The sequence below is a fragment of the Clytia hemisphaerica genome, unplaced genomic scaffold (genome assembly GCF_902728285.1).
Source record: "Clytia hemisphaerica strain Z4C2 unplaced genomic scaffold, Clytia hemisphaerica genome assembly, whole genome shotgun sequence".
In the NCBI taxonomy this organism is placed as follows: domain Eukaryota; kingdom Metazoa; phylum Cnidaria; class Hydrozoa; order Leptothecata; family Clytiidae; genus Clytia; species Clytia hemisphaerica.
Window position 1 is genome coordinate 1,045,871 of NW_027103855.1, and position 13,190 is coordinate 1,059,060.

At 33.9% G+C, this 13,190-nt stretch overlaps 2 protein-coding genes across 2 annotated transcripts; one reads left to right on the forward strand and one right to left on the reverse strand.

Annotated features, from left to right (window-relative positions):
- Positions 1 to 734: 734 nt before the first annotated feature.
- Positions 735 to 2,274, forward strand: LOC136808193 (vesicular inhibitory amino acid transporter-like). Its single transcript, XM_067064730.1, has one exon. The coding sequence runs from the start codon at positions 850 to 852 to the stop codon at positions 2,203 to 2,205; it is 1,356 nt and encodes a 451-aa protein (XP_066920831.1). The 5' UTR covers positions 735 to 849; the 3' UTR covers positions 2,206 to 2,274.
- Positions 2,275 to 3,038: 764 nt separating this feature from the next.
- Positions 3,039 to 8,201, reverse strand: LOC136808195 (uncharacterized). Its single transcript, XM_067064732.1, has 2 exons — positions 7,281 to 8,201; positions 3,039 to 3,446 (listed from the first exon to the last, which is right to left on the reverse strand). The coding sequence occupies exons 1-2, from the start codon at positions 8,047 to 8,049 to the stop codon at positions 3,163 to 3,165; spliced, it is 1,053 nt and encodes a 350-aa protein (XP_066920833.1). The 5' UTR covers positions 8,050 to 8,201; the 3' UTR covers positions 3,039 to 3,162.
- Between the last annotated feature and the right edge of the window lie 4,989 nt (positions 8,202 to 13,190).

The window sequence follows — 13,190 nt, forward strand, 5'->3', positions numbered from 1 at the left end:
AGAACATTAAGTTTTTAGGTTTTTCAGTCGGTGTCGTATTTTCACGAAGCAATTTTTTTAAACTGAATAATAATACTAATGAAAGATTAAGAACATCTTAAGAATACTTTTAGGCTTCATGTCCAAAAAAGTTAATAACATCAAGGGCTTTAAATATGTTAATATTCTTTTAAAAAACGAGTGTGTTTAATCATTTTTGTTATATTCACTGCTCTGGTCATTTTATTATAATCTAATTTTTAATAATCTTGAAAATTAAATTTAACATCTCCTTTATGACGAACGAATTTCTACGAAGCATTATACTGTTTTAAAATAAAGTTACAAAAAAGCCGAAAGAATATTTTTTCAATATTTTTAAAAATATTTTTTTAATTTTCAAGAATTCCAAGTCAAAATTGAATAGGAGTTATGCTTTTAGTGAAGTGCAAATGTACATTTTCTGTTTTAAATTGTCTTTATTTGCTGACAACCATGAGGGTCTTTTCTACTTAAGCATGCTTTTGAGCCTTTAAGTTTAGCCTAGCTTTATATATTTTCTGTCTCATTAATTGGTTGCTTGAATACGCTATTATTTTGTTATTGTTTTTAAAACAATACATAGAACAATGTGAACAATACGCAAAATGAGATTTAATTTCCATGCTTGAAATAAGAAGAAACAAATAATGTTCTGCTCGATTGCACAAAAATGTTTTTGCGGAATCAAAATTTCTGCAATTTTTAATTTTTTTTGGAAATCTTGATATCTTTATCAAGTCTGATTCCATCTGTCGTATTTTAACTGACTTGAAATTAATAAGAGGTTTTTTATATTGGAATTTCAGATTCTTGGTCAATTGTGTTAGGATGTCGGAGGATGAGGAAGCAAGGCAACCTCTGGTAGGTAACCAAGAATCGGAAGGCGGCGGAGGGGATACCTATGAGTCTGCTGGTACTACACAAGAGTCAGGAGCTGATGCAGCGATAGAAGAAGGTGAACACGATGAACCCCCTCCTGAGGACCTCACTACTGTATGTGAAACCTTTTGGAATATCTGTAACACCATCCAAGGATTACCCATCTTGGCTATCCCCTACACTTTCAAATCTGGTGGCTGGTATTCTCTTATCACACTGCTAATCGTTGCATTAGCTTCAAATTACACGAGTAACATTTTAGTTAAAAGTTTATATGAGGTTCGTGACGGCGTCAAAGTTCGCGTCCGAAACTCATATCTTGATATCGGAGAGGCCTTCTGGAAAAGCGGTGGCAAAATGTTGGTTTTAATTATCATGGTGATAGAGCTTGTCTTTGTTTCCACAATGTACCCTATCCTTGTCGGAGCCATGTTTTCGAAATCATTTCCAGACGCCCCTATCCCAGTCTGGGCGTGGACATTAATTGGCGGCATAGCTTTATTACCGAACACTTTACTGAAGAATTTATCGCAAGTCGCATGGACTAGTATCATAACAGTCATTAGTGCGTTTGTGATTTTCATTAGCATTGTCGCATACAGTTTCACGCGTTACGATGAATGGGATATTGAATATATGAACAATTTTCACGCCAGTGAATTCCCAGCTGCACTTGGTATCCTAGTGGCTTGTTACTTAGCTCAGCCTTTTGTTCCCTTTATTGAGAGCACAATGAAAAAACCAGAGAAATTTGCACCTACAATGAACTATTCCTTCTTAGCTATGACGACTTTAAATATCATTGTCGGGTTTTTAGCAGACGTCACTTTTTATCCCGACACAGACGAAGTCGTCACCAACAATTTACCAGAAGGTATATTACGACAATTAATCAACGCAATGGCTGCTATCCTAGCTTTCACTTCATATACATTACCTATGTTTACTAGTTTTGACATTTTAGAAAAATCGAATTTACCTTGTCTCCCGATCGGGTTTGGTGACAAGATTTATACATGTCGAGTACAAACTTTGAGATTGTTTCTTGTGCTGATAACAATCCTGATGGGTGCGTTTATACCACGTTTTACATATTTACTAGCTGTTGTAGGCTCTATTACTGGGATTACATTGGAATTTGTATTCCCAGCACTCTTTCATATGAAAATATACTGTACACATTTGAAATGGTATGAATTTGTGATGGATATGTTTCTTGTATTCTTTGGAACTCTGGTGATGACCATTAGTTTAATTGTTTCCTGGATTTCAATGTATAGCTGTTTTGTTTATAACGAATGTTAGGAATTAGGTATTTCTTATGTTCTTATAATCTGTGTATAATATAGTAATAATCGCGACGAATTTAATTTATATCAGATTTTTTTTCGTAAATTTTGTACTTAAAAATCGACGATTTTCTAGTCGACAAAAGCTAATTTTGTTTTTCTCTTTCTTTAACTTTGCCTTAATACTCGAGACTTTTTTCAGTTTTTCTTTTAGTGTTTCTTCGCCCAACTTCGTGCTATCTGTTTTAACAAGTTTTAGTAGGTTTTCCTTATTTTGAGCTTTTTTAATAAGTGTCACCCCTTGTTTATAAATGTTATTCGTAACTGTTAGGGGAAAATCAACTTAACCCTTTAAGTGCCAATTTCGAGTATATTGGACATGGGCTATATAAGAGTGCGAAGCCCTCCTGTAATGCTGAGTTTGAGTTACTTAGAAATCGTCATTTTCGGTCTAACTCGTAGGAATTCACTTGCTTGTGCTTCATGGTCAAGCAAAAAACAATCAAAAGAAAGCAGAAATTTGACAAAAATACACTTTTTTTGAGATTTTGACCGTTTTTTGACCATTTTTAGTCAACGAGTGGTCCTCTAGCAAATTGATTTGAAGTTTAACCACTGGACACTTTTCCTTCATTCAGTCAGGTCCCTTAACCATCCATTGGTTAGTATCTTATGAAGCATTTTAAATCAAAATCGGCTTTAAAATCTTATAATAAATGGGATAATCAGAAGGTTGAGTATGAGATGATCAAGGCAACAGAGTGTTTTTTATCCCTATAACATATTCAGATATCGATGTTTCGAATATGTTTTTTATCAATTCCCTGCCAAAAATTCGATATCAAATAAATTTTTAACATTTTTAGTTTTTGTCCTTATAAAAGAGCCTATCTAACAAACTACAAGAATATGTACAAGAAATAACTAAAAACGAAGCGAGGCAAAAAGTTTGAAAAATAAAATAAAAAATAAGTTAATAATAAGAAGATCGAGGATCCAAAACAGTTGTACCTCTCATAATATCTTCCTCGTCTCTTTTCTCCTTCATTCTTCGATTCTGATACCATATTTTGATATGTTTTTCTGTTAGTGTCAAATTTTTAGCTAATTCGATTCGACGTGCTCTCGATATATATCGATTATATCGATATTCTTTTTCCAGTTCTAATTGTTGTGCTCGTGTGTAAGTGGTTCGTGATCGTTTTCGAACTTTGGCTGATTGCCATGATTTTGGTGGTTTCTCGTCTTTTGGTTTTTCTGTAGAAAGATAAAAAAAGGATTATGTATATATTTTTGATATACTTATATGACCAAGAGGTTTAATTATAAGAACCAATTACACACCCCTGTGTCACAGACCCGCTGAGACCCCAGCCCAACTGGAAAATTAAGCAACAATTTCGTCCCCGGTGGGAAAATACTCTTGAATTTAAGCCCACTGGGAAATTGACTTTGATTTCATCCCCACTCGAGATTCTATGTTTAAAAATTGCACTCCAAAACCATCCCCACTGGGATTTTTAACCTTGAAACAATAAAATTGTTATCCCCATTAGGATTTCAATAGGAATTTTTAAATTTTTAAAAAGTTCCACCGGGGCTGTGAGACAGGGGTGTAATTACGAATAATACACTTTTTCTATCAGGGTTATCTAAAACTCTTCGGAGGTTCATTTCTTTTTGAGCTTAAAGCCTGAAAAGGGCCTTAACATTTTTATAACATTCTTATTTGTACCATTTTGTGAGTATTTTGTCAATTTTTCCTATGGATTCGAGTGTTTTACTTCAAGAGTCCGGAAAGCCTTAAAATGTTCTTAACTTGCTCTTGACCATGTGAACCTTATGTTCTTATCAAAAGATGTGCAAGGCTCTGCGAGTCCCTTAAATGTTAAAAGAATCTCTCTTCAATACCTTAAGTGGATAAATTTTGGCGGGAATTAAATTTGAATCCCCGCCAAATTTAACAAAAAGAGAATTATGTGAAAAATCGCAAATTTTTAGTATATTTTTGAGTAATTTTCACCCATTTCAGTGTGCCAAAATTTCCAATTCGCCAAATCAAATCCTCGCCAAATTTTACGAAATTGATCTATCGCCAAATTAAATCTCCGCCAAAAATCGTATTTTGGCCAATCGCCAAAATCTATCCACTTAAGGGGTCAAATTGCAAAGTTAGTAGCACTATGCGTTGGCATTATGTTCATTCCTATCAGGCTAAGAAATCCCTTTTCTCTACAAAATAATAAAAAAACTCATTTGTCCTTCATACCTATCATCTAAGCCTGCATACTCCAGTTTTAAATTTTTTCTTATTTTCATATTTCTGCTTTTTACAACTCAGGCCCGTAGCAACCGGGGAGGGGGCAAAGGGGTCCCCTCCCAAAAAAAAATCTTGTATTAATGGCTTCATTTTGAACATAATCCTTTGATTAGATACGTTTTCCAGCAATCTAGACACCTTAAATTGCGAATTTGTTTCCCTCGGGCCAATCCATGGCTGGCCCTCGGTTTATATTTCTCACTTTGCCTCCTCAAAATGAAAATGTTTCCTAGGGGCCTGACAGCTTGCTCTACCTAGATGCTTTTAAACCCAAAGTCGTTAAATTGTTAGCTTCACTGAATTGACAAAATGACAAGCATGCATTGCCTTCTGATTCTGATAATGGAATGCAAATCGCTTTAGAAAGACCAGAGGATAAACCAGAAACATCGAAAATATGAAATTACTGCCTGGATATCCAGGCTTATCCAAATCGTGGTTCTCTCTCCGTCTCTAAGTCAATCTACCTGAAGGTATTATTGCGTAAACTCTTTTCTCCTATTTCTTTAGAAACATAGCTTTTGTCTTGGACCTAAAATGTACGTCTTATGGCTGTCTTTACAACGTTATTACCACTTCTCAAATATCTATGCGTTTTTATGATCTTTGAAAGACAATAACAGATGAAAATGCTTTCTCTGTGTTAATTTACGAGGCTTCAATAAGACGTAAAAAGCCAAGTCAAAGGAACCCGCCAGTACGTGTCAAAATTTATTATTGAGCAACTTATTTTCAATACGTAAAAGTCCGACGATGTTTTAAAACATTTTCGGAAGAAATTCTTACTAAGAAAAGGTTTTCTAATAATTTTTAAACATTTAATGCAAAATCTATAAAATCCGATCTCAAATTTTCAATATCCTTTGGACGATTTTTCGTATTCACTTTTTATTTCATTTTCTACCTTAAAGGGGTACAAAGTGTTGTTATCCCTTTTAGTCACTAAATGTATTTATTTTCAGGGAGGCTTAAAACACTATGTATGCTGTTGTCCGACAAATAACTTCTTCACTTTTTTGAATTAATCTTTTTACATAAAACTTAAAAAAACAAAGACTTAAATTCTTTGCTGACATTTATTGTTTACGTCTTGTGTAAAAATGTTGGTATATGTTTCGATTTAACACACAATTATTACACACAGTAGGAAGTCTGCGCCACGGATCAAAATTCTGTAAAGCGCGGTCTTTTGATTCATGTGTTTTGCATCATGTAACAAAATGCACCAAACAATGTTTTTGCTGCCTTAATGCGTTGACAAATTCTCTGTAGGGGTTTAAACATGGCTGTCTCCTTGTGCTTTTAGTTCGAAACATGTTTATATTGTTTTTGAGACGTCTTTTCAATAAGCAACTTTTAATGTTTTTTTAAACCTCCCTTAGTTAAATTCCCTAAAAATCCTGTTCATTTTTATAATTAGAAGACTTACTGTTACACCTAGACAAGCGTAACATGCACAATCAAACTTAGCATGCTTAACTTAAGAGGACTTACAGCGAACGTAAAACTTTGAATTGTATAATTTTTAGGTTTGAATATTTCTCTGAAAATTTTGCGTCTATTATTACAGTGCAAGCTTTTGAGTCCTGCTCTGCTTATAAAAAAAATTAAAATGATGGAATGAATTTTGGGTTTATTTTGAGGAATAGCGGATTACTAAAGGATTTAAGTAACACGTAGAATCCGACTGTGACCATGTTATTGCATGATTCCATTTTCGAAAACTTAATCCAGCACTATAGTTCCTTTTGACAATTTCTTGTCTGCAAAAATATGCAAAAATACGCAAAACTTTTCCTAGACTTTGGGTCACTAGATTTGTAAGTGGTAAACTTGAAAGTTCATCTAAATCATAAGTGATCAAGATACGACATTTTATGCGCGTTTGATAAAATCTTTGATGATAATTTGTTTATGAAATATTTGTACTGTCTTTTAATATATAGTCTGCCAGATACACAGATAACTAAGAGAAAACTACCTTTAAAATTGAGGTAATTAATTCCAAAGTCTTTGAACAAAATCTGATTTTTTTTAACTGGCAAGATACATAAAAAGAATTAATTTTTTGAGCAAACGCTTGGTGTGTGATTAATGTAACCCTTCAGATAGACCTTTCAAAAGCTCCACAACACTACTCCTGTCCTCAAAAATTTAACATCTTCTACCCAGAAACACAGTTTAGTTTTTTTTTTAAGTGTATATTTTCCAGACCAGAATCAAATGATGTTCCAGTAAGCTCTTTTTACCAAACTGGAAACTTTATTTTTAGGTACCTGCTACTTTAGATTGAAGAAAAAAAATTATATCTTAATTTGCAACTAGGATGCGAAACTTTCAAATGATTTTATGATTGATAGTAAACTTGGTCCCTTGGTCAAACTACTTTAAAATCTCCAATTATAGGAAGAACCATTTTTAATTCGAAATTTGTTCACTTTTTGCAATATTATACTGTGTTCCAAAAGCAAAAGAAAAATAGTTTTATTGGAAAGCCCCTTTTCACTCTTTCTACAAAATGTAGCACAAATAGCCTCATTTAGTTTATTTAACCAAGGTGTTCGGTGTGGTAGGATCTGCTTTTCCAAACGTATAGCCTTACGGCGTATTTTCCGAATTGAAAATCAGTTATCAAAAAAAATCTAATGATTGGGTAATTTGCCAGAATAAGTTTGAGCTAAATGGGATGTTTCTTGATTTTTTCCAAAAGAGCTCTTTTCGGTCAAAAAATATACCCTGGCGTTTCGGATTCGAAAGGGTAAAAAACTAACCTTTATTTTTATTTTTGTCACTATCTTCACCATCTGCCTTCTTTATTTGTCCATTATTCTTCAGTGTTGCCAGAGTTTCTATCACTTCCTTCATATCTAGAGGTGGCATCTTATTTTTCTGAGTTGTTGATGATGAAGATTGTCCTTGAGTATCTGTATTCTTATCAGTGTCTTTAATACGTGTTTGAGTGTTGTTATTTGTGTCATTATATGAATAATGGGATATTGTTGACGAAGATGATGGTGAATTGTTAATGTCTCTTGATTGCGATGCATTTTGATATACACCACCACTTGTCAAATGAAGATCTTCAGATTCCATCTGTTTACCTTGTAGTGTTGATCCTGAATATTGACATGATAGGAATTTAGTGTTCTGAGAGTTTATAACTGATCCTGAAGACGTCAGATTATTTTGTAAAGTGTTGTTATAATCTAAAGGGTCTGAGCTAGCTGGTGTGTTTAGATATGATACTGAATGTCCAAGACCTGATGGTGGTGTTGAACTTGCCAGAGCTGTCAGTGATTGTGGTATAGCTGGAACGAAATTGGTTGTGTATTCGTATCGACATGTAGTGATTGGATATATTGAATTGAAAGAAGGTGACGAAGCGGAATATGTGTTTGTTTCCAAAATTGGAGGATGACTAAGACGTTGGCGATGTTGCTGCCAGTACGATCGTTGTTGTTGTTGCTGTTGTTGGGAAGATATTGACTGCAGATTGGTGGCTGTGACAGCATTGCTGTTGAAATTCGAATTGTTGCTCATGGTTTTGAAATTCCAAATTCGCTTTCACAATAAAGTTTAAGTAATACACTCCCAACAAAACGGAATGTTCGAATGCCACTTTCTAACTCGATCAATACCTTTTGTTTTTTTGTTTGTTCGTTTGTCGGTTTTAATAATTTCATGTATTTCTAAAAACTATGAAGAATGATAAATTAAATTTCACTCAAACTCATTTTCTTCTCCAGTAAAAATACAATCACCTAAAATCTTTCAAACAAACCAATAATATGCTCCAAAAATCTAAGGAACCTTGAATTAACTCAATATAAAAGGTTTTTACGCTCAATTTTTCCATACTCATTTTCCCGGTGCAAAGCTTTCACATTAATTTGTTAACTTGTTGACAAGTTTAGCACTTTAATCAAAACACCCTTTCAAAACACTCTTTCACAGGGACAAAGCAACGGCAAACCATAGTTGCTTGAAACCAACCTGCTAAAAGGTCCATTTAACCCTCCCCAGATTTGTAATCACCTTTAATCTTTAATCACATTGATGAATTAGACATTTCCGATGTTTGTTTACTTGACTTAATCCATACAATAAAATCTAAATGTTAAAATAGTAAAATCAAGGCACGCTTTTAAAAAGATTTCGCACTCGCCATGCCATCTTTTTTGTTTATAAAGTTTCTTTAAAATTGAGGACTGTGGGATGGGTAAAAAAATTATCGGACTTTCCTAAGTTATTTGACTGTCAAAAGAAAAAGACCTTTTATCCATTCTCCGTAACAATTTAATAAGACCTAGAGAAGACAGTTAGTGTGCATGGCTCTTTGGAATAGAACAGAAAAAAATTTGAAATCATCGTATCTCAGAAGTGGCGAGAATGCTACAACCTTTACGACTTCACTACAAGTGTAAAATTATCAATTTTCTTACTCCTATGGTATTCCAATCATTAATACTAACCTACTTGCCTTCTTGCAAGCTGTTGTTTACACGTGGCTTTTCCTTGAAGTTCACAAGCCTTGTGAGTACCTTATGCAATCGTGAAGCAATATATCAGCTGTGGCTCTTGGAGTCGTTAAAATTATTATAACGGATTGATAAATGCTACAACTCTCACCAGAAATGTAAAATTATTAATTTTCTTACTCCTGTGGTATTCCAGTCATTGACACTTAGCCTAATTTACTCACCGTCTTACAACCTGCTGTTTACATGTGGCTTTTCCTTGAAGTTCACAAACCTTGTGAGTACCTTACTACCTTCGACCCTTAAAATCCATCGAGGTGTTTTCATTTAGACATGACCTGTCATCATGCCTCAGATTATCTTGATGACCTCTATACGACAGTAAGCCGTCTAAAAGTCATCGCTTGTAATCCCCAGCAATTCAACGTAAACAAACATGAACAATAGAGTCGTAATAATCATTTTATTCTAAACCTCTTCTTTACAAACTTCTCTAATACCTAAGCTATTATTTTCTAAAATTATTTTTGTTTTGTTAGCGTTGATTTTATTATTTATTATTTTTGGTATATAATAGCTGTATAGAATTTGATCGATCTTTGACATTTTCGATTGTCCGCCTGTTGTAACTCAAAGGATTGGGATCTAGTTTTATATGACCGAACAATAGCCTTGGAAATTTTCAAGTTTTTTTATGGCGTCAAGCGGTCTCTTTTGAACTGGCTTTTGATAGACAATATGAAATACTTCCGAAACTTAACATAAAGTCCGCGAAACATTATAAAAGGCAAATCTGTTATAGTATTACTCTTTTTTTCTGATTTCTTTTCATTTTTCGTTATATCATGTGCGTTTAGGGAGAGACATAGCAGAGAGCGCTAGACAGTGAGATCTTGATTTATGACTTCACGAAAGTCTTCGAAGAATTACGTAAAAACTTTACTAGACAGCCTCGCAGTCTCCATTATCCCAGTTGGAGGTTCATCTAAAAATATGCTAGTTGATAAAGATTCAAAACTTATTTATTCGCCTGCATATCATTAAAAATTTACATATTTAAGTTTGTATAAATTAGGGGAGGGGATGCAGGCCAGGAGTCCATCCAATAGACGTTTCCGTCTAATCATATGGAATGGCTACCTGGACGCAGATTTTTTTTCTGTGGGGTTGATAACTATTAGAGTAACAATATTTCAATATTCCAAATAACAAAGTAAAAAAAGAAAAACTCAACGTAACTATCGACAAAAAAAATATAGTTATATAAGTAATCTTTTGTTTTAATAAATCAAATTAGAGTATTTTTATATCTATATGGACTTTCATTTTTCTGGTATGCAAGAGGTCAATTTTGAAGGAACTCGCTTATCTTTTTTTTGATCATATATCCAGATAATGGTTGTAGATCGATTTTAGTATGTAATATTAGCTGGTTCCAGTTTAAAAGAGATTGGTACTTAATCGATTTCAATCCATAGTTTAATGTTTTGGCTTTTGGGCGCTCCAAAAGTTTCAGTTCGTTATTTCTAGTAAGATAATTATGAGACAGAGTTTTGAAGTTTAAAATGTTCGTAACAGCTTCAGGAGAAAGATTAGTGAGAGTTTGATGTACGAGTCGGATATTGAACTTTGTTACAGTATGTGGCAAAGTTGGAATATCCAGGTTAATGAAAAGAGGAGCAGATTCTGCATTAAAATCTGAAAAAGTCAAGATGCGCACGCATCTTTTTTGAAGTTTGCCTATTCTAGAGTTTTGAGTGAGACTTTGCCCCCATACGATTATTGCGTATGACAAATGAGAGTGAAAAATAGCATAGTATAAAGTTTTAAGAATGGTCTGTGGAACAAAGTGACGCAGTTTGGATAAAATGCCATTTGACCTTCTAAGTTTTGCGGATAAATGATCAAAATGGAAATTCCACGCTAGACATTCATCGAGAAAAAGACCAAGATATTTGACACATTTCGAAAATTTCAAGACATGCCCATCAAGATTGAGATTCATTGTATATGGTACAGGTTTATTTTTACTTCTAAACAGGATAACCTCAGTTTTTGTAGTATTAAGAGAGATTTTGTTGGCACGAAGCCAAGAGGAGAGTCTGATTAAGTCAGAATTCACTTTCGTCTCAAGTGAATTTAGATTCGAATCGGAAGAGAGAAGACAGGTGTCGTCAGCAAAGAGGTTTGTTTCGCTATTCAGAATGGCTTCAGGAATGTCATTTATATATATTAGAAAAAGTAGAGGCCCTAGGACAGAGCCCTGGGGGACTCCGTGTCTGATAGATCGTTTTGAGGAATCATGCCCAGAAATTGAAACATATTGCTTCCTCTCAGTCAGGTAAGATCGAAACCAGAGGTTCGCAACGCCACGTATGCCATAGTGATGAAGTTTTGATAGAAGAATTTCATGATCTACTGTATCGAAAGCTTTTTGAAGATCAATGAATACCCCGCAAGAATACAACCCTTTGTCAATATTTGACCGAATTTTTTCTGTTAGATTTATTAATGCGTGAGAAGTAGAAGTAGAGTGTTTATTACGGAATCCAAATTGGTTTTTGAAAATGCTGTTGTTAATGTTAAGAAAAATTTACAACTCTGAATTTAATTAATTTTTCAAAGATTTTATCAATATTAGAGAGGAGCGAAATTGGTCTAAAGTTGTTAGGATCGTATGGGGAACCTTTATTTTTATACACGGGTATTACTTTTGCTACTTTAAGAGTTGTTATGAACTTGCCTGTCTGTATTGATAAATTGAAAATTTTAGCAAGGAGTTGAGCTACCTCACCAAGAACCGATTTTAAGATTTTTGGTGGAATGCTGAATGGTCCATTTGCCTTAGGTTTAAGAGCATTGATAATTTTTACGATTTCCTCAGCTTGTATCTCCTCGAAAAACATAGAATTTATTGGTGAATTTACAAGAGTTTGATGAAAGTTCGCTTCCTCATTATTAACATTTATAGTTTGACGTATTTTATCGGCTATTGAAGTAAAAATATTATTCAATTCCTCGCTTGTTACTTTAGGATCAGATGTTACTTGTCCGTCAATATTTAGAGATATTGTTGTGCTACTACGGCATTTTTTACTTTCGATCAATTCGTATACGCCTTTCCAGATATTTTTACTGTTCTTTATATTTGTTTGAAAGTACTTTTTATAATGGTTATTCTTACTTCTTCTACAGAGCTTAACAATTTGATTTCTGTAGAATTTATATCTGATGTGGAGTTGGTGTTTAATAGTGTTGTCCTTCTCTCGCGTGTAAGCCTTTAAGAGTTGATCTCGTTTAGCAATAGAGGTTTTAATGCCTTTAGTTATCCAAGATTTAGCTCCCTTTTTAATTTGCTTATTGGTGAGTTTTTGCAGAGGTGCGTGTATATCTATTAGGGTATTCATTCGATCAAAAAAGCTGTTAAAAAGAAGATCTGAATTATCCGAGTCAGAATGCAAGATGTCATTCCAATCTACTCTGTAAAAGGATTCTTTGAATTTATTGTTATCAAAGTTTTTCCATCTCCTGTAATATTTTGTTTCCTTGCAGGAGTTAAAATGAAAATTCTCAAATATCAGAAATTGAGGCAAGTGGTCAGAAATACCTGAAAGAAGATTTCCTGTTAAAGGTTTGTATTTAGAAGGAGTGAAGAAAATGTTATCAATGAGTGTCCTAGACCTATCAGTGATTCTGGTAGGTAGAGAAATACTAGGTAAAAGAAAAAAGGATTCAAGAGAGTCTACGAAGTTATTTACATGTGGAGAGGTACCACATTCTAGCAAGTTGATATTAAAATCACCCATAAGCACAAGGCGCTTATTTTCCTTGTTAGCTTTTTGTAAGAAGGGAATGAAGAAGTCGTTTGTAAAAGTTTCGATTTTCATCGTTGGATGTTTATAGATACATCCAACAATTACATTTTCTTGCTTCTCAAACAAGAGTTCGCAAAAAGTAGATTCAAGCTCCTTTTCTGAGTTGAGAAGATTAGAAAGGTCTTTTCTAGGTTTGGATTTTAGCTTGTCAGAAATGAAGAGGGCAGTGCCGCCGGCACTCGCCTTTGTATTAGTAAAGAATGATTTATAGCCATCTATCTCAAGCTTGTGTGGGATAGACGAATCTGTAAGCCTAGATTCCGAAATTCCTAAGACTTTGAATTCGTAATTTAATGTTTCTAAGAGGTTATTATACTCATCAAAATGT

What these genes read in the sequence shown, in the direction of transcription:
- LOC136808193 (XM_067064730.1), top strand. Translation starts at nt 850, where the DNA reads ATGTCGGAGGATGAGGAAGCAAGGCAACCTCTGGTAGGTAACCAAGAA.
- LOC136808195 (XM_067064732.1), bottom strand. Translation starts at nt 8,049, where the DNA reads ATGAGCAACAATTCGAATTTCAACAGCAATGCTGTCACAGCCACCAAT. An exon ending in TGACAAAAATAAAAATAAAG is followed by an intron (nt 3,447 to 7,280) that starts GTTAGTTTTTTA and finishes ATCTTTCTACAG; the next exon opens with AAAAACCAAAAGACGAGAAA.